The sequence below is a fragment of the Leptonychotes weddellii genome, chromosome 16 (assembly GCF_054177405.1).
Source record: "Leptonychotes weddellii isolate Sample4059 chromosome 16, ASM5417740v2, whole genome shotgun sequence".
Lineage (NCBI taxonomy): Eukaryota > Metazoa > Chordata > Mammalia > Carnivora > Phocidae > Leptonychotes > Leptonychotes weddellii.
This window is the reverse complement of record NC_138384.1, coordinates 35,424,531-35,445,751: the sequence shown is the minus strand read 5'-3', so window position 1 is coordinate 35,445,751 and position 21,221 is coordinate 35,424,531. Positions and strand designations below refer to the sequence as shown.

The 21,221-nt window shown below is 42.6% G+C and overlaps 1 protein-coding gene across 4 annotated transcripts in view; it reads right to left on the bottom strand.

Annotated features, from left to right (window-relative positions):
* The window catches only part of ZNF507 (zinc finger protein 507), a 42,252-nt gene extending 26,498 nt beyond the window's left edge, over positions 1 to 15,754 (bottom strand). Inside the window, exons 1-6 of one of the 4 annotated variants that reach the window (XM_081806663.1) lie at positions 15,599 to 15,736; positions 14,069 to 14,164; positions 12,303 to 12,474; positions 5,794 to 7,922; positions 4,239 to 4,356; positions 483 to 597 (exon numbers count right to left, since the gene is read on the bottom strand). In XM_081806663.1, the coding sequence (XP_081662789.1) occupies positions 483 to 597; positions 4,239 to 4,356; positions 5,794 to 7,920 (2,360 nt within the window). In that variant the 5' untranslated portion in view covers positions 7,921 to 7,922; positions 12,303 to 12,474; positions 14,069 to 14,164; positions 15,599 to 15,736. Of the gene's footprint in view, positions 1 to 482; positions 598 to 4,238; positions 4,357 to 5,793; positions 7,923 to 12,302; positions 12,475 to 14,068; positions 14,165 to 15,564 lie in introns of all 4 variants that reach the window. The other 3 variants (XM_081806662.1, XM_081806664.1, XM_081806661.1) reach the window with 3 other exon arrangements.
* Positions 15,755 to 21,221: the final 5,467 nt, after the last annotated feature.

Below are 21,221 nucleotides of genomic sequence, written 5' to 3'. Positions count from 1 at the left end.
GAATGTCTTTATTTCCTGAAAAGAAGTATTAGACTTGGCTTTTGTGAAAAATCAAGTAACGAAATTAAATTAAATGATAGCTTAATTTTCAAAAAGAGTCTTTCAAGGGGAATTTTATTGCTTTTAAGTTTTTAAGCATCTTTTGTTGGAATATGGAGTAGTTAAACCACCAAATTACTGAAATGTACTCTAAGCACTTAAGATTACTATGATAATTTATACCCACGTGAAACCGAGAACATCAAACTGACAGATGTAGATATCTTCCTATATTTCAACTAGATGAAATATAGTTGTCCTAAGACTCAAGCTTAAAGTTCATATTCCTGAACAAACTAAACAACACTCAGGAAACCAGCAGCGAGTTTCTTTGCACCTAACTTGTGTTTAAACAAGTGTTATGAATCTTTAATTATTTGTTTTTTTCTTTACTGTAAAATATTCTAATACAAGCATTAAAACCCTAGGATCATCACACTTACCTGTATGGCTTGTCAGAGTTATGGATTCGTCTGTGGTTTCTAACACCGACGTATGTTGTACTTGTATAATCGCACACATCACATCTATACTGTTTCTGGACTGAAGACTTAGTCCCTAGGCAAGGGATTGGAAAGCTTTAGCGATATACACTGATTAGATACAAATGACATAATTTCCACTGTAAATGAGTATTTATAACACATAGTATTAACATTTCAATCAAGGCTTTCTCATTTAATAAAGTTAACAAGTTTGAACATGGCTTTCCAGGTTCTCCTGCAACTGGACTATCAGCAGATAGAAACTGAACATCACCTGACCTGTAAACATAGATACATTGGGTTAGTTTCTGCATAACCTTGTACAAAATGCTAAAATATAATAAACTTGAAGCCAGCTGCCCTGCTGACTGTGTAGCAGCTGAGTTAACCAGAGATATACTGTTAATCTGAAAGGTGTTGATCTAATTGACACTGGATACACTGTCTTAAGGAAACAGTGATTTGCCAACAAGCTGTGATTTAATACTATAACACAATATTATACAGTACGGCTACAAAGCCTCCATAACAAACTCCAGATAAAAAGACTAAAGCTTTTTTATCCTGTGGGTTTCCTTTGTTTATAACTGAAAGTCAGCTGTTGGTGCAACAATGGAAGGAAAAACCACTGCAAATTATTCAGTGCTAAATAATGTTGTATAATCATAACTAGCAAACTGGCAGGTGACAAGGACAAGTGTTATCACTAACGTGAATACACGACTCTCTGAAATCCAGAATACGTGGATCCAATGGAAAAGAGGCCATGTTACCACCCTCACTCTGCAGCAACAGGGATGGGTAATTTTAATGAGGGTAAGCCTGATTAAATACAAACTGGATGCCTTGATCATGTAAAACTGTTCCTGAACACTCTCTTTACTCTTCTGTAAGCACAAAGACCGCAGGCCATTCACAGCCTGACGGCTTTATATTCAGAAACAAAGCAAGCATGGAAAGCTAGAGAATAAGGCAGAGCAGGAAGGAAGCTTAGGTAGAACACTAGCACACAGTGCGGAATCGTAAAATTGGTGGCACAGAAGAAACCCACGCTGAAATTTTAACAAAACAAAGAAAATCCTTAAGTTAAATTTAAGCTTTCTAAAACTGAAATTTTCTTTTGCCTGTAACTACTTTTGCCAGGCAGAAAAAAATGTCCTAATTTCCTGGTGTAGGTCTACAACATTAATATATACACTAATCATAATTATAATGTAAGTATTACTCTTAATTGGTAGGTTAAAAACTCGGACTTGATTATAAGTGGCATTGTTCCAAATTCAGTTTTTTAAAAAACCCTGAAAAAATGAAGTGTGAAATACTGGATAATGGTTTTGTGTGAGAAATATTACAGATCAATGACAACTAATAAAAACGACAGATGGAAAAAACTTAATATAGCACAGAATGAGAGCCCATGCTACTTCAAGCAACTGTTTCCAACGGAAAGAATATTAGATTTGAGTTCAAAACTCTGGGCTTTGTCCTTGCTCTTCCACCTAGTACCAGGGTGATCATGGACAAAGCAATTTATCTTGTGAGGACTCAGTTTTCTGATCTACAAAATGGAAATTCTAGAACCTTTCAGCATGGTTTACTTAGTGAGCAGAGAACTCTCTATTCTTCCTTCATCGCAGTCTGCGTGTCACCTGCATGTTTGTGTCAGATCTCTGACCTGTCCCTAGCTGCAGACTCCCCTGAGGGCAGAGATCTGTGTGTTTTGTTTATGCTGAACTTCCAGGGCTTCGCGAATTGTATGTTTGCAATGAAGAACGATTTAATTCAATTTCACAAAGGAGCACCATATGAAAGTGCTTTGGCCGTGGCTCTAGTAGAGCACCCGTGCCGTCGCCTGACATCCCCGTCAGTACAATTCTGTCTGCCTCCCCAGCTGCGGTCCTTACAGGCACCGATGCCTTCACTGGACTCCTGGCAGCTAGCTCAGGGTGGGCACCCCATGCCTTTTGGCAGAACGAATGTCTGAAACACCATTACGCTGGGTCTCGGAGTCAAAAACGTGTCCCAAGTTATCTGTGCCATCAGAGTGGGCAGAGGCTGGGGACCACTAAGGCACACATCCCCCAACTTGTTCATTAACTTTACTAAATGGCTGAAGAAGTTTTAGTAAAACATGAATTTCTTTGACCTTTGTGAGCTAAACACTTGTTTCTTGGCCCGACAACCAGATTTCCAGAGATCTAATAGTGAATTAATAAAGTATCAGCATAAGTATGCAGGAGGTTATCGGTCATCTGATACATAGTTATACTACTATGACAGAGAAAAGTAAATGGAGCAAAGTGAGGGAAAAACAGACATGGCAAAAGCAATTTAAAATCCATACATTTAACCCCAAAAATAGCGTAGAATGTACAAAGAAAAGACGCTGTAAAATGGAATATGATGGACAGATGCTGTTGCCGTAAAGCTCAAACTGGTTACTTTAATTCTGAGCTGACATTTTTAATCTTTTTTATTAAAATTGTGAGTTCTAATTTGTTAACCCATTTGGACAGTTTTATTAGTTACTGCTTTTGAAGATGGTGCTAGAAAAGACATATTCCACCACTAGTATTAACCGCAGGTGGTGCCACTGAGTAGTATTTACTTTATTCCTTCATTAGGGATTTATGGTCCAATGACATCAAATGTTTTAATGTCTCCTTTCAAGGGGGATATGGAAACATAATGAATTAAAATAAAAGGAGGCACTTAGGGCTATTTTGTTAAAAGGAAACAAAACTGTTTTAGCTCAGCCATCTATTGCAGAAACAGATGCTATGTCATAAACTCCTTTTGTTTTGGATAGTTTTACAGGGATGACATCTGTTTGACAAGGGAATTTTGGTGCTACAGTGGTGTCAAAATCAGTTCTTTCAGAAACATTCTTGAATCAGTTATGCTTTCTGGGGTATAATTTAATGAAACATTATGGTAAAACATTTTACTCTGCAGTTGTTTCTAACTTTAATTCTTAGGAAATCTAAAAAGGAAAGTCACCCCAATATGTTTTATTTCCCATAAACACTATGTATCGCACTTGAGACATTTAAAGTATATCAATTTAAGAGAGCTGATGCGAGGAAGCACAGTTTATTACGCTTTATCCCTAATTCTCCGGATGTGGCATCCGCCTTTTCATGGAACTCTAATTAAATCTTTTGATTCTAATATTCCTATTAGCAGAAACTTGGCCGACTGGTACCTAACTAGTACATAAAAAGATCCTGTGCTTTTTTGTGTTTTTTTAAAATAATGCAGATGAAATCTGGCAGTCATACTTGGGTAAGAAGAAGATCACAGCAGGAAGCCTCACTTAAAGTTTGAGGTGGGGGCCTGTCATCTGCAAAAGCTGCTATGTTCTCAGTGGGTCAACTGGTACTGAGAGAGGGAAGGGCTTGCTTTCCATGCTGCGGCTTCCCCAGCTTGCTCGTATGTCACCCAAGGGTTTATGCTGGACTTGGCTCTTATAGGACAGCATAAAATTTCAACCTATTATCTACCCACACTGTCGAAGCTGAGTACTTACTAATACAGTATTGCATTCAGTACCTCAGGATATCCTCAGGAACATAGGTAAGATTCACTCCGCAGTGTGAAAAGAGAGAATATATGCAGCTTTAGTCCTGAAATTAACCCACATGACAACTAAGGGCTTTTTATGAAAACTTCATATGCTGGTCATGCAGCCTGTACAAAAAAAATGCACGATACCTTCTTGAACACATTTTCCATCAGCTGTATCACCGGCAATTCTCGACTCATTAGAACTTGCTACTGACAAGGTATCTGGAAGACTATGTTGCTCTCTCTCATGGTTCCTCAGTTGACTCTAAAAAATTGAGAAATATTCACATGTAACCTTCAATAAATGTACTTGCACTGTTACTAAGAGACTGTAGAAGCAGTTAATTGCTTTCACGGCCTAGTACCTAGAACACATTACCAGTATTTTAAAATCAAATGTGCTAAAAGATTACCTGACTTATTTGACAGTTTATGAGAAGAAATACACCAGGGAAATCACAATCTCATCAAAAAGGCAGTTCTTCTCGCATACTCTGAGAGGAATCCCTTGCTATCCCCTGCTTATGAATGGCATGTGCATACTTACTTACATACCGGCCTGCCAGCGGAGGGAAGAGCAGGGAACTCAGAATAACCCAATACTTTCACAAAAATAAATCCAAACAGTAACTGCTGGACTCCTGCTAATTTTTGCCTTTCAATATCAACTAAATGTGTAAGAGAGACCTAAGTGGAACCTCTCCTCCACGGTATCTTCTTCCTCCACCCCCACCAATCAAAAATGCAGGAGCCGAAGAAACTTCTGGAACTTGCTTTTGCTGCCCGTTTGGATGCACTGCTTGTCAAGTAGCCTGAGGCCACTTTAGAATTCCATGAGGGCAATCCAGGTAGGCAGTGAATCTCAGACTCAAAGGCTTTTTTATTCCTGATTACCTTTTTACTACCAGCTAGCCCCCAACTCTGGGAAATCTGAGGGAAAAAGTCTACATCCTGGTTACCCTCTTAGGACATTTCCCCCCCCAACCCCCCCCCCCAACAGTCAACTGGCACACTGGAGAAGAAAAGTTCAAAACTAATGATTCAATTAATCCAGTTTCCTTTACCAAAACAGTATCTCATGCTGGTTGTTGGTTTTAAGGTAGCATATAAGATGAAAAGCAGTCAAAATAATCCTTGAAAGTCCCTTAAACTGCCCATAAAACAACACATGTGGCTCTATTTCCACTTTGCTGTCTTTCATTAAGTCCAACACAGGTTATTTTTCCTCCTGCAATGACACAGATTGCTATTGGCTGGTTGTGTCGCTGAAATGAATGACCTATATTTTGGGGCCACGGAAGATGAAAAAAAGCTATTTTTTTGCACTGATGATGTCGGATTACATTTGTGTAAATCAAATGTGTGTACATTCCTCCATTGTACACTCCCCTATAATTACCCTGCGATTTAAAATCAACACATTTTTAAAAAAAGATATCCACGCTAAGACTAAAGCAGTAAACACAGAAACTGTTGAGGCGGTAGACAGGGAAAACAATCCTACACCAGAAATTCTGATGACCCAGATTTCAGTCCCAATTTTAATACTAATTCAGTTGGGATCCCCTGGGCAAATTATCCAACTTTTCTGGGTCTCAGTTTCCTTATCTATAAAATGAGGTGGTTGGGCTCTCTCTACTGGGTTCCCTCCTGGCTCTAAAAATTCTCAGGTCCTCGGAGTGATTTCATAACTGATGCTTACCTTATAATGAAAAGATTCTTCACACCGCTTGCACTGGTATATTCTTGCTTTACAGTGGTTGATCATGTGGTTCTCCAGATCTTTGCTGCTGTCAGCTATGTGCTCACAGATGGGACACTGATATGGCTGTCTCTGCCGATGGACTCTCAAGTGCTGCTTGATGTAGCCCTTGTTTCCACTGGCGTAATGACAAAGGCGGCAACGGTAGGGCCGATCGGCATTGGGGATGTATTCCACCACACTGCTTCCCGACAAGCTCGTGTCGCTGTTGGGTTGGCACTGGGCATTGTCCTGCAACTCTTTCAAAATGTCATCATCTGAAGCATTTTGGTCTGTCCTTTCCCGCAGCTTTTCAATGACAGTCAGTAAGGACATGCTGATGCCTGTCTTAACTTGCCCATCTGACAATTCCTGCCTACCCTCTGGGAGTGCTACCAACGTAGAGTTGCTTTGGTTAAAAGTAGTTAATCCATCTGCAGAGTTTTTGAGTGGTGACATCATTTTAGAATATGCTGCCAATGTACTATCTACTTGCCTTTGTCCGGTGTCTGGATCTAAAAGGTTTATATTCCCGTAGTGCCCGAGGTTGGCCCTTGTCAGTTCTGCAGCTCTTATAGGCATCGTCACGAGGGCTTCTGCAGCTAATGAGTGTAGTCTGAGAGACTCAGAATTTGTTCTTCTTCGGCCTGGTGGGGCATTCTCATCAGCAGCCAGTCCTTTGTTTATTAACTCACTGTCTTTCTTCTCTGGGCTACTCCAGCCTATGATCAGCCCCCCGATATCAACAGTACATTTATCAGCACGATAAACTTCATCTCTTCCTTCACACCCAATCTGGGATTCTGTCGGGCTCAGGTTTTTTCCCTCTTCGATTTCAGCATTCATGAGGAAATGTTTCTGTGAAAGAGTTTCTTCAGCACTTGGCAGACGCTCCACGATCACATTAACATGACCTTTTTTATTTGGGCTGCTACTAATGATCTTCTGTGCAGATGAAAGTAGACTATCAGCAATCAGATTCTCCTCCACATCAGAAATCACCTCTAGCATTTCTTCCTCGTTAGGGTCAAGAGTAACTGACTGACCAAGATGAACTCCTCCTTCTGCACTCTGTTCTAAAGGAGACGAAGAGGATAGTGTTTCTGAGCTGCAAATCTGCACTTGTACTGAAGGCCCATTGTGGATACTCAGTTCATTGTCTCCAATAGCGATGACTACTGCATCTAGCCCACCAGGGTCAGCAGCCACTGAGGAGTCCAGCAAGCCTAGGGGCTCGTTTTCATTTTCAAAGATTGGATAGGAGCAATCAACCTCCCCAGCATGCTTCCAAGCATGTGTTTTCAACATTCTCTGCTGGCCACAGGTATAACTACAAAATAAGCATCGGTACATGCCATACTGTTCATATGCATACCATTTCCTCTTACCCATCTCCTTCACGGATGCATTTTGGGCAGTATGAGTTTGCAGATTGTCCGCACTCAAGGCGATATCAGAAGTGGTTTCATTCTTTCTTTCTGTGGGTCTCTGAGAGTTGGAGGGGCTTACACAATGTTGGGCTTTGGACTGAGTGCGACTGTTGGCAACGTTTTCGTGGTCATTTACCACATGAGCTTCAAGTTCCTCTTGGCTTTTAGATGTAATATGGCACTCTGAGCACATTAATATCACTTCATTCTGCTGACCATGCTGCTTGATATGATCTTTTAACACAGAGAACGATGACGACAGAAACTTGCAAAGGCTACACTGGTAGGACATAGCCTTCCCATCATTCTGGGCAAGAGAGCCAGGGGTAAAATGTATCTGTGACATCTCAGCCCTTCTAATCTCGGCAGCAGGTGACTGGGTTACTTTAGCTGGAATCTCACAAAGTTCCTGGGCTTCAAGAGAGTGCGCTGTAGCACTTGAACGTGAGCGCTTTTTCCCAATTAAAAGACATTTTTGTGACTTTTCATGTTCTACTATCTTGCTTAACTTCTGGATTACATGGATCAATGGATCTGTTTTAACTTTTCTTTGTTCATCAATTTCCAATGATGAACTGATGACCGTTTCAGCAGTCAATATAGCTTCCTGTTCTCCAATATCTGGCACCAACATGGCAACACTGCTGCTTTCTTCCATATCTAGAAAGGATAATATACAACAGAAAGAAATGACCAGGTTATAGGTATCCCAGGTATGTAATTACAGGAAATCAAAGCTAATCCTAAGAGTTTAAGCCAATCTCCGTATCCTCTGACCTGGGAGCTCCGTTATCAGTACACCTGGCTATCCCCAACAGAGACTTCAATTGTTTACAACTTCTCTTTGGAGTGCCCTATATCAAGACTGATGATGATCTTTCCATCCATTTCTTTCTTTGAAAATGACTAACAATTTGCATCTCCTTTTTCTTCACTTTCTTTCCCCTAGACATCTAACTGGGCCCAATCAGTACTCCCTCTCTTTTGCCCAATGCCAAAATCAGGACTCCTATTCCTTGACTGAAGGAACACAGGCATTACCAGGGCATGTGGAACCACCTCAAGTTACTACAAAATACCACTCTGTAAAGCCAACACATGATCGACACAACTCTTGGGAGACAACTTCTTATACCAAGTATAATTGTAGTTTTATTATTAAAATCATAAATTTGTTTTTTTCTCCCCAAATCTTTGGAATTATGAAAATATAGTCATGAACCTCTTGTAAAGGGCAGAGTGAATTTTGAGAAGTACTATGCAAACGAAACTACATAAAAGCAATGATCTAGTTCCTTCTTTTACTTCCTTCGATTTATCTTCCTGAAGATAAACCACAAACTATGCTGTGGTTTTTTCCTAGAGGCCTTATTAGTGGTCAACTACTATTCATACGCATGTATTTTTTTTTTTTTTCCTGAAAGGGAAAGGGGCATCAGAGAAGGAAAACAACTGATATCGTAGTTGCGTTTCAGGTCTAAATATTCAAAGTCCTTAAAAGGGGTTCTCTGTAAGTTCTAGCAATGCATTACAGCCAAGGAAGTTACAAAACAAAAAATACTCACAATATCTTTCTGCCTAAATCTTGAATCCTCTATTTCCTGGCAGTACTTTCATTTCAAACATTTCCTTTGGCTCAAAGTGAGATTAATTTGTTGACTTGGATCACATTTTTCAGTTTAGGCTTTTTTCCAGCAACAAGTTTTGTTTTTCCACATTTTAGGTGCATTCTGGAGTCTTACTCACAACATTCAATAAATGCCAGCAAAATTTTTAGTGGCACCAGCTATAGACCAAAGACCATACTATTCTTAAACTTCAGTTGCAGGCTCTGAATTCTTATTTTAGGAGGTGAATAATGGCTTCTCTCCCCCCAGGTGGCTGAATCAACATGGAAGGGCCCTTCAGCCCCTGCCAAGATCAAACCTAACTCCTGCTAGACCCTACCAGCACTCTGACCAGCTGCGGTGCCAGTCCTCCCATATCTACTCTTGGCAACAGTGATGGCTTTTCCTCTCTGATTTTCTGCTCTTTCTGGCACACAAACTTTCTATATCTAGGTCCACATCAGGCAAAAATGCAAACATTTTATTCTCGGCTTCTTTAGTACTACTTCTTCCCTCCTTCCCCCATATTCTGTCCAGTGTGATCAGCTTTCTTTTCTTTTCCATGTCCAACTGCACTCATGGCAGGGAATGCATTCTATAGCCATTACAACAGTGACTGTTACCCCAGCACCCAGACCACTGGTCCTTTAGCCACTCTCTCCCTTAAACAACCTGAGGGCATTACCTCTAAAAAGACTATGGAGTTCCTTTCCATCTTTGTCAAGTAGGAAGATCAGTATTTTTAAATCTCTACACTCAATCTTAAGTCACTAAAGAAGGGACCAGTACGGGAACAATTTGTTTCTTTAGGAAAATCCTTTGTGACTTCGTAAGTCATTTTACTGCCTGAGAGTTTCACATTTTTAGGCCAAAGGGCGCTGTGGCTCTTTCTGTGACTACTGATTTCCCTTTAAGGTCACTCACTTAAGGCTTTGTTTCTTTCCTAACAATTGTCAAATGCAAATTGGTTAAGTAATTGTTAATAACAGGAATCCTTGGACATTTAATTTCTTGCACAAGATCTGGTGGTCTAGTGTAGATCTAAGGTCTCCTTCTCCATGAAATGTGACATCCATGTAGGCTGATTGATAGTCTGCAGGTTAACAAGTGAATATTTGCTCAACAGACTGCATACCCACAGGGTTACAAAGTTGATTCATGTTATCCCTCTTCTACTTAATGATAGAATAGGAAAGAGAGCAGTGCAAATTGCTCCCTGTGGATATTTCAGTGTGTAACCTTAAAAAGAAAGTGAAATGAAGAGGAGGAGGAGTTCATCTTATCTGAAGAAAAAGACTAATACAAAAGAAACTGACAAAACATTCAGATTTTAAAAGCTGTGTCTGCTCAGGCATTAAGAGCTAATGGAAATTTGCAGCAGATGCTCCAATTTTCCCTGAACATTTATGTAAGTACCTCATTTTAGAGGCTGCATACATTTGGGGATAAGTACAGAAATGGCAGCTATAAAACAGATATGACAACATAAAATACATTAAGAAACACCTGAAAAACCAGTTTGAGTCCACATGGCAGAATCAATATACAAGTTAAGTCTCGTTAAAACAAAAGTCTCTGTTAGAAAGGTTAGATAAACAGTTCATAATAGAGTATACACAGGGAGGGAGTTAAGCTGACCTTAAGGCCAACCTTTTAAATTTTCACAAAAATTTCACTTAGGTCACCCATGTGCACATATATATGGGTTTCCATGTCAAGTGAAGTAAAATTTGGGGGGGAAAAAAAAAGAGATGAAAATAAGGAGTACAGGGCGCCTGGGTGGCTCAGTTGGTTGGGCGACTGCCTTCGGCTCAGGTCATGGTCCTGGAGTCCTGGGATCGAGTCCCGCATCGGGCTCCCTGCTCGGCAGGGAGTCTGCTTCTCCCTCTGACCCTCCCCCCTCTCATGTGCTTGCTCTCTCTCATTCTCTCTCTCTCAAATAAATAAATAAAATCTTTAAAAAAAAAAAAAAAAGGAGTACAAATACAATCCCAGTGGCTCAATAATGACAACAACATGGATTATGAACATCTGCATACTATCCATGGCCTTCAAGAGATCAATGTAAATGCAACTTTAAAAACTGACTATGGTCAAGGAGGTCGGGTAGGGAAGGGGGGATACAGTAGGATTGGTAAATTTTGTAATTGAAGTTGAGTGATGAGTATCTAGGAATTCCTTATACTATTCTTTCTACTGTGTGTATGTTTAAAACTTTTCATAATAAAAAGTTATAGTAAAAATTGTTATGTACAAGGCATTAAGCAAAATACAGTATGGGAAAAAAAATCACAGTACTCATGGTTTAAAACTGGGTTGACTGGATAGGACAAACATATTTAGAAGTTAAAAAGAATTAACAGCTTTTAAATAATGAAACAGTATACAAGGTAAAATAGTCGGAAGGCAACAGTCAATGACCAAATCCTAATAAGAACTGAAGAGCTAATTTTGGTCTAGGAAGGTAAGAAAAGACTTTTTGAAGAGGTAAGAGGTGCACTGTATGCCAAAAGACGGCTATGCCAGAGGTCAACCATTTGCCCCTCTGGGCTCACTGTCTCCTTTTCTCCACTGTGCTCTCTTCCCCAGGAGGTATTACATCATTAGACTCCCGTGCCCTCTGGTTGCTGGTTGCCAATGTAGAGCCATGACAGGCGATCAGAGGGAGGTAGCAGAGTGAGATCAGGATATTCATGTCCTTGATTCCCTCCCTCTAGGTCACCTGGGATTGGCCATGTTCCTCAATGGAAGGCCATTCTCTCTAGGCGAGGGGGCTCTACAAGACTCTCCTGGTTCTGGTACCTCTTCCTTCTCCTGATGTTGCTAGCTTCAAGTAACTGCACTGTCCCTGTGGTTTGCCGATACAAGTCCTACATCTTTGTTAAGAGTAACTTTGTAAATACATCCTCCTTGAATTGTCCTAATTAGAGTGCTTCAGTTGCTCTTCTGGAATTCTGTTAACACAAGGGTAAGACCGACAAGGAAAAGAACCACAACATTATTATATGTTCATAAATGAGAATAAACCTGCTATCTAGTGGTTAGAGAAAAGATCAATATGGCTGAACGGGAAAGGTTTACAGAAAGAGGAAAGACTAGAGGCATCACCAAAGTAGGGAGCTTCTTGTTTGGAATCTTTAGACATAACAACATTAGACAAAATATACCAAATTGTTACAAATAAGTAACTGTAAGTTGTATCCCCAACCAGAAAAGTTCAACAATCCTTCCCACCCAGTCTCAAGTCTTTCCTAGGCAACAGGACAGGATTCCCCGGCTATCTGAAAGTAGAACCTTCCTATGAAATCTTTTAGAAGCCGAAATGATGTAAAGTGCATAAGGAATTACCATTAATTTATATGGAAGAAGTTTTGCGTGTTCCCCAAACCAAAAAATAACCTCTCTTAGGCTTTCCTGATACCTCAGGACACACCTTGCTAAAGAATGCACAAAATAAATCAAGATAAAGCACAGATGCTCACAGACACAGTTCGAAGCTGTGCCGCCTTGATGCTGAGACGCTGAGCGCAGTTCCCGGGCAGGGAAGGAGCTTGGCGGGGCCACTCTTGCCGCTTGGGGTATGTGCTGCCTCTATTAATGGCTCACTGCAAAACAAAGATTGAAAACTACTTTCACTTTTTGTCTTTTTTTTGTATAAGTGAAATCTTCGGGTTTCTTTCAGTACTTTCAGTTAGAGAAAGTAGGTACTATTGTGGGTCTTTCATAAAAGCAAAGTGGCAGAAAGCAAACTGAAAAGTGGGGGAGACCTGTATTCCACAGGCAAAAGCTTCTAATTAATGTCTTTCCCAAGAAAAGAACCAAATTATTTCAGTTATCTTTCTTTCCTTGTAATTTACTATTTGGTTTCTTTGTACATCTAATTAGTTCCTTTCAGTTCTAGAGTAGGGTTAGGATAAGTAAAATCAAGTTGAACAATTCCTGTGGGCCTGAGGGGGACTGGAGAAAGGCTGTCATTTTCTGTGCGTGTGCAAAGGCAGTTTGCTATTTTATAAAGAAACTTTTCTTTCAAATGAAGAATTTGTTCTTTTCCAACTAGACAAAGATTGTGTGAAGTATGGCCAATTTCCTATTCTTCTAGATTATCCCAATTCTAAAATACAAAACATTTTGCTCCAGCCAAATGGCAGAAGTTTCTGATCTAGAATACCCTGTTAGTTGCATGACCTTAGGCAAGTCACTGTTTCTGTGGGTTTTATTCAGATTCCCCAGATGTAAAACAAGAGACTGGTACTGGATGAACTTTCATGTCCCCGAATTGTAAACTGTCTATAAAAAATTACCTCGAGATTGCTTACACATTATTTATAGATTTATCTTACTGTCAGCTATAATTTATTTGAATCAAAATCTCCTTAGCGGGGCGCCTGGGTGGCTAAGTTGGTTAAGCGACTGCCTTCGGCTCAAGTCATGATCCTGGAGTCCCGGGATCGAGCTCCCTGCTCAGCAGGGAGTCTGCTTCTCCCTCTGACCCTCCCCTCTCATGTTCTCTCTCTCTCTGTCATTCTCTCTCTCAAATAAATAAATAAAATCTTTAAAAAAAAAAAAAAATCTCCTTAGCTTCATCTGAATAATTGCCACTAAGAAAAAACAGTATAAATATCGCAAGTACATGAATTTCATAATCTAAAATTTCTTAGCTGGCATCTAGCCTGAGAGAATATTCTAATTTGGCAGCCACGGTGAAGACATAAGGTCTAACTAGCATTAACCAATATTAAGATTTAACATTTATTGGGCACCTATAATGTGCCAAGCACAGTGCTGGAGACTACAAAAGTAAGTAAGAAGAAATCCTTGCCCTTGAAGTGCTCACCATCCAGGGGGCAGTGCCTATGTAGACTTTGTGTATTATTCATGTTATTTCTGGTAATAGTAGCCTCTTTTTTGCAGGTAAGGAATCTGAGGCTCACAGATGTATAGTAGTAACTGGCTTAAGAATTGGAATCCAGGCCTATCTGATTCTAAATCCCCTCTCTTAATACACCAATTTCCTTTTTACATCTCAGCGAGAACAAATATGTACAAAGAATCAATAATGAAAAGAGTAACAGCCCCTTACCGCTAGGTTGTATCAAACGTGTTAGCGTGTTTGATCTTCCTAACGCTTTGGAACAGGCCAGGTGGGTGTTACACAATTTTACACATAAGGAAACACTCAGTGTGGTTTAAGCGACTTACCCAAGGTTACATGGCTGTTAAGTGGCAGAGCCAATGTCTTTCAAATCAATTCCTGAAATTAACACAGTCCCCCTTGGATCAATCTTCAGAATTCAGCTGTGGCCAAGAATGAAAGTATATAGTATCAAACATTTCTCTTTCTTGGTGAAACAAAGTAATGATTTCTTTTGGCAGTGAAAAATTTCCCAATATTCTATGTCAAAAAGAAATTCAGAGGAATGTTCATGCAACCCAATCATGTGATGCAAATTTACATAATTTCTCTAACAAGAAGACTATGATTTTGCACAAGTTAGAAAAAAACTGCTCTGGAAACTTCTCCCAATAATTGTGTATTTTGTTTTAGCTCAGAATTTAACTAATTGACTCAAAATACTATTGGTTTTACTGATATCACTTTCTAATGAATAAGGAACCATAAACTGTATATTACTATTTTAATCTTAACCAAAAATAAATCTAAAGGATGATTCTGCAAACTTCAAACAGTTCTGCAAGCACAGTGGGCATGAAAAGAGAAGACACAGTAGATTGACCTATACATCTTGTAATGCAGTTTCCTGCCCTGGTCTTATATTTCTTTGCTACTGTTCCTTATACTAGCTAGGCTGAATCTCAAAAATCAAATAATGCCTATTCGTTTCTACCTCATCGATTGTGGTTAATAGTTCGTTGCCAGGGCAGAAAGCACGTCTTTGGTCCTTCCCTGAAGTTAATTTTAAACGAGTTAGTGAGGTAAAGAAATGAACGGCCAGGCTTTCTCTTTTAATCAATAACGCAACCCATACACTGAGTCAAGGCAGAGTACTGAAGAAAGTACAAGCTCAAGGAGGTGATAAATCCAGTAATTGCCTGATAAAAGAGATGCAGACTGATAGTAAATTACAACCCACCGCAGTAACTAAAAAGATCGCCTACGGGCTGGGATGATGGCCTCCGCCTAATTAATCATCCAGGCCTTCCACACAAACCATTCCCTCCGGATGCCCGCAGCTCTTAAAAGGTAGGAGCTTTTTCCACTGATCTCAGTGATCTCTGGGGACACCAGTTCACCGAAAAGGTTCGTAATAGGGGCAGAAGGCTAGGCTTTCCTGTACTAGCTTTTTCTACACCAAGAATTGGCTAAAGGGCTGGGGAGATGGGGCGTGAGAAAAGTAATCAGGAGATGCGGTGAGGACACCGTCGTGAGCTTTATCCCGGCTGGCCTAAAGCAGTTTCACATCTGCAGAAGGGAAGGAAGCAACCAACGCCTCGCAGGCCCGCCTGCAGACCAGGCTGGTGACAGTATGCGGAGAGCGGCAGGTTTCCCCCCCACCCCCCACGGCAGGGCAAGCCCGGGGTCTCCGCAGGCCTTGCTGTGGGCGGCGCAGAGCGCTGGAAGAGGACGCGGAACTTGGGGCGTGTGGCGAGCACCGGGCGGTGTTAGCCCGCTGAAGAGGAAGCGGGCGCCGGTAGAGGCCTGAGGGGAGGACGCACATGGCCGGCGGCGGCGCTACCTGCGGGCGGAGGGGCGGCCCCGGGGCGCGGTACCTGCGGTCGGGCGGCGGCTGCTGCTTCCGCGAGCCTCCTTTGGCCGGCCAAGAGCCCGGCCGTGCCCTCGCCCTCGTCCTCGCCCACCTCTCTCCCGGCTCTTTTCCCTCTTTTCCCCCGCTTTTCCCCTCCTCATCCGGAGCTCCAAAATGGCGGCGCTGGGGACGGATCACGTGAGCCGCGGGCAGGTCAGGTGACCCGAGTGGCGGGCGGCGGGGCGGGGCGATGCTCAGGCCCCGCCCACGGGCATCCTAGGGCACTCCGGCTGGGCGGGCGCTAGGAAGGTACCCTGGCGGGGCGGGGTAGCCTCGGTCCCGGGTGGGTTCGGGTCTGGGTCGTCGGCCTCCCAAGGCGTGTACGTTGCCCTCTCAGTGGTCGCCTAGGCCTAGAAGTCGGTGTGTCTTCCCACGTCGCTCCTGTCTGCTGTGGGCTAGCTTCATCACTCCATCTCCTCCCCAATTGGCTTTTCACCATGAGCACTGGCACTCTTTTCAGCCCTATGCTTATGAATTTGTACCTGCGCTTATTGGACTATGTTTTTTTGTGGTATTCTTGGCTAAAATGGAGAGGCCCCAGCTAGGTTTGTGGCTGGACTTAAGGTGTGACTGGTGAGGGGCAGGGCTAGCCCTGGGTAATCTATTTGCTTGAAAGACGGAAGATTTTCAGGGAAAGAACTCATCGTAGGGGTTATGGCCTGACTTGGTAGCTCCACACGGTAACACAACCTCAGTGTTTCTGAGGGCACCATGGTGTTTGTCATTTGGCTCTGTTTTTATTCATGACATATACACCAGGGTTATAAGCAGCCTTGTTTTGTTCCCCTGCGAACAGAGTAAAATACAAAGGGAGTGAAGCATTTCATCCAACTTCACAGAGAATGCTGGACTGTTTTGGTACATTAGGAACCACACAGCAGGGTGTTTGGGTCTGGACTCAGTAGGTGGGCCAGGAGAAGTAGGAAGGGAGCAAACCTAAGATTCTCTGCACGGTAATGGATTGGACTTGTTCATTGAGATAGCCCTTGGGGACTTCCAGATATATTTAGAAGTCTTTGCAGCAGGCTGGGCTCTCAATTATCAAGTGGGAGAAATATCTAGCAAAACTTAGGAACCTTTCAGACAGGTCAGTAATTCTCCTTACTGTATCTCAGGATACAAATTCACCTGAATTGGGGGGGTTAGGAAACCAGGAAAGTTAGATTTCTGCTAATCTACAGACTCCTTTGCCAGTTGGACCAAATAGCTAAGAAGAAGGAGAAATAAAGTGTTGAACAGTTTTTTTCAAGAAAAGAGATTGAGCAGGAGATGACCCTGGAAGAGGGGAAGGAAAAAAAAATAAGGAAAACCAGAAATACATGAAAAGGAGAAAGCGAGAACAATGTGCAAATTTCTTTCCTTTTTTTGCGCTATATGAATAATCCTAGTTTATAGCTATCTGAAGAGAAAATTTAGTAATAACTGTAATGTACATGAATCTGAAAGTGGATAGAAGTCAGAGAATTATTTGATCAGGAAAGAGGGCAAAAACAAAGTGGAGAAATTGTGATCTAGGGAAAATAAGGGACTTCTCAACAAGAGAAAGAAGATAAGCTTATCTGTCTGAAGTTTCTGTGGAATTCTGAAGAATTCTGTGGAATACACCGTTATTTTCCAACGTCCCTCTTGCAGGACAACGTTAGATAAAACTTCCTGGCCCTCCTCCGGGCTCAGAGGTGTGGCCTGTGACTGGTCCTGGCTCATGAATTGTGTGTGGTGGAGGTGTCATCTCCATCCTGGAGCATTTGATCGCCAGTGACGTTGCTTCCAGAGTACTGTCTTCCTGCTGACTTGATGACTGGCAATGTTCAAAATGGTGGCCATCCTGTCAGCCCCCATCTTAGAGTATCAACGGTGAGCCAGGCCCCCAGCTGTCCCACCATGGATATGAAGGGTGAGGAAGTCACTGACCCTTGGAGCTGTTTGTTACTGCAGCATGGCATGGCCCCTGCTGACTGACATTCCTCCTCCCTACACTGATGTAACAGGAAGAGGCAGAACCAATAGAAAGAAACCAGTCAGATAGTGATGTTAATGAATTAGAACCTTCATTCCTGAAGACAGAGAAGGTAGAAGACCCAGAACCAATAGGAAAACATTAGCAACTTCAAAAAGCCGGTGGAGCAAAACCTCAGTATTTTTCTTTCCTGTACGAGAGTTCTCCAGAGAATTACAGTAAATATTTTTAAGTCAGAGGAATGCAGAGACACTCAGATGTAGTGAATGTCTTTGAGCCACTGAATTTGTGGTCATCCCACTGAACTCTTCTGAGCACCTTCCACTTGCCACAGAATGTTATTTATCATGATTTAATTAACTGGTCATAGTAAGATTTAGTGTCACAGATAGGAAATTTGCTTATTCAGTTCTCTTGCACCTAGTCACTGGAATCTGATTCTGTCTCCAGATGAGAGATGGCTGGATCCCTATCTCCACGTATCTCATTATTCCACTTTGTGATCATTAATTAGTGAATGAGGTTAAAAGTTTTGCTTCTACAAGTATCATGGGTCTGTATCTTCTAAAATGACCAGGGAGTCTGATAATACGTGGCGTGTGCTTGACGACTTCAACAAGAACACTGTTTAAATTTTGGGAACGCTAAGGGCAGTGCAGTGAGTAAGTTGCCACGGTGATGACTGGTTGTAAACTGAATGAGACACTGAACCAGTCGAAACTTGAGAAGACCAACTTGTTCCCAGCCACGATACTTATAAAGGACACCTTGTCTTTGGTGTAATAAGATTAGATTAGATTTCTTTTGACAGGATTAATTGTGTAAGTCTTTGGCACAGCATGGAAAATTGGAGGAGACATGTTAGCCTGTATTTCTTTTAGTTGTAATTTTTATCTTGACCTTTAAAAAAATATCCTTTGAATATACTGCCTCAAAAAAGGAAAGATGGTGGAGGGGTGGCAGGAGGGGGGAGGGGACTAAAAGGAGAGAAAAAAAGAAGAGTAGTGGTGTGAACTGAGAAGATAAACACAGACATTTCCCCCGACTTTCTGTTTAGCTCCAGTGGGACTGTGAGCAGGTGGGCTCCATCTTTCTGATGTTTTTTCATCCTGCCTGTAAAACAAGAAGTTCATTCAATTTATCTTTTTTTTTTTTGAGCTTCAGATGTCTGGTATATGGAAGTACAGAGTTTAATTATAGGAGCCCTCCAGATTCAAAATGGGACTTTATCATTAAGAATAATGGCAAGGCTTGATTTTATTAATGAATGAAAGGATTGCTTGATGTAAGTCAGAAGGCATGTAAGATTAAAAGACATGATATATTATTATACATACAGCTGTCAGTAATAAATTAACATTAGCTCTAGGTTCCTTACACTTTGCATCCTGAATATACACCTAGAAATACTTCATAATTACAGTTCAGATCTCGAGAATCATCATAAATTATCTATCTGTCATTCATTCTCTGCTAAAAGCCACAGACCTACATTATTTCCGCAGCGCATTGACATCTAAAATCTCTGGTGCTATGAGGCTCACATATTAATATATTTCTTACCGAGGACCTGAATAAAGCCAGGAGGGTACCCAATGGCCAGTGATGGCTAGGACGGATTGGAGGGGGCACCTGTTGTGAGAGTTAGGGGCTACTCCAGCTAACATTGCTCCTACTTACTTTCAGCTCAGCTGTTTGGGGTCTGAGCCACCGACTGGTTTAGAAGAGGCCTGCGAGGAGCTCAGACCGTCCTAGCATCTAAGGCAGCCCCGCATTCCAGGTGGTGATGGAATTCTGTGTAGGCTTCCCTTAGCCCCTGGGACTGGCTTGTATGCAGGACCTGGGAATAAGGACAGGGATTCATGGTGGGGACACCTAGTGGCTTACCTGGAAGGTGCAGTCAAGCCACAGAGCACTCCCGTGGGAAGTGGGACATTAGCCTCGTCCAGCTCACCCAGGTCCGACCTCTGGGCCCCAAATCAGCCTACGAGTTTGGTTTCTGGCAGAGATTCCCTGAATTCATGTTGACTTATGGTTGGGATCCAGGAAAGGCAACAGCAGGCTGGGAGTGGAGGTGAAGAGGGGCTGCTTTTGAGGACGTCGGAGGCTCCTTCCAGTCTGGTCTGCATATGCACAGGCGGCGGCACAGCGTGGCTCGGTGGAGCTGCCGCGGAGCAGGGAGCTCGCCTCCGCCAGACTGTCTCTCTGCTTCAACGCAGACTGGTTATTGGAACGCTCAAGCAATTTTCAGTCGTCTTTGTCAATAAAGTCAGTCTCTTTTCCACAAGGGGAATGGAAATGAGATTCTGAGGCCTCCGGAGGGCTGTCTCCTTTGGTCACTTTATCTGCCCGGGAGCCTCGGCTGAGGTGGGTGGCAGCTATTTGCAACGTCCAAAACCCCGCTGACAGGTAATACCACCTGCTTCTGAGCAGGACAACGTGATTATAATAGGATACTGTTAAATTCTTCTCAGGGAAGCGATTTCCTTAACGCAGTGACCTTTATTGATGAGAGGGGCAGAGGAAGAAAATGAAAAGAAGGAGAAGAAGATGAAGAAGGACACTAAGAGGAAAAGTAACTGCTAATCAAACCAGGAGGGCCTGGCTGAGGGGTAATCCTGTGACCGGAAAGTGTGTCCTTTGTTATTTTGACAGATCCTTTTGAGGTGATAGACTAGGAGAGGCCACTGGCATGATCATTAGCTGGCTGAGAGCTCCTCTTCTTGCTTCCTGAAGACATCAGTAAATGGACACCCATAGATAGCAAGTCATCCCCCTTTGAGGGTCTTCCAGCTCCAAGCTCCTCACATACCATGGAAAACCAAGCATAAAAAACATTGCTTAGTTTTTGACCTTGCGGGAGGCTTCTTTTTTTAAAGATTTTATTTATTTATTTGAGACAGAATGAGAGACAGAGAGCATGAGAGGGAGGAGGGTCAGAGGGAGAAGCAGACTCCCCGCCGAGCAGGGAGCCCGATGCGGGACTCGATCCCGGGACTCCAGGATCATGACCTGAGCCGAAGGCAGTCGCTTAACCAACTGAGCCACCCAGGCGCCCCGCGGGAGGCTTCTTTCATTGACAAAGAAACAATAGCGAGAAAGGAAAGGGAAAATGTGTGTGGCTCCCAGAGATCGTCCATGCTGTGGTTTTTATGCCCTTTCTGGCCATGAAGCTCCAGCAAGTCATAAGGTTGGGAAGGCCCAGTTGCAATCTGTTGTGAGTTGGAAGTGGCACCTCCAGAATCAGGCACGAGTGGAGTGAGCTTCCTGAGCAGGTAGCAAGACTCCCACGTCATCCACCTCTCTTGCATCCGGGCCACATGGAAGGAGATCCCCATGACCAGCTGATGGGAGGGAAAAAGCTGGCTGAGCTAAGTTTCTGAATGGATCCGCTTAGTGTGTGGAAGGAAATGGACCAACATGAATGGAGGTGTGAAGTGGGAGTGGATGCAGGGCATCTGTCTGGGTCATGGAGACAGCTCTGCCTGGTATGGGGGGCTTGCAGTGGGGAGCAGGGAGAACTTTGGCTAGAAAGGCACACTGGGGCCGGGGCTGGCCCAGGCACAGGCAGGCATCGAGCATCTGTCGAGGGCCTTCCTGGGCCAGGGCCCTTTGTTAGGGACTCCGTTTG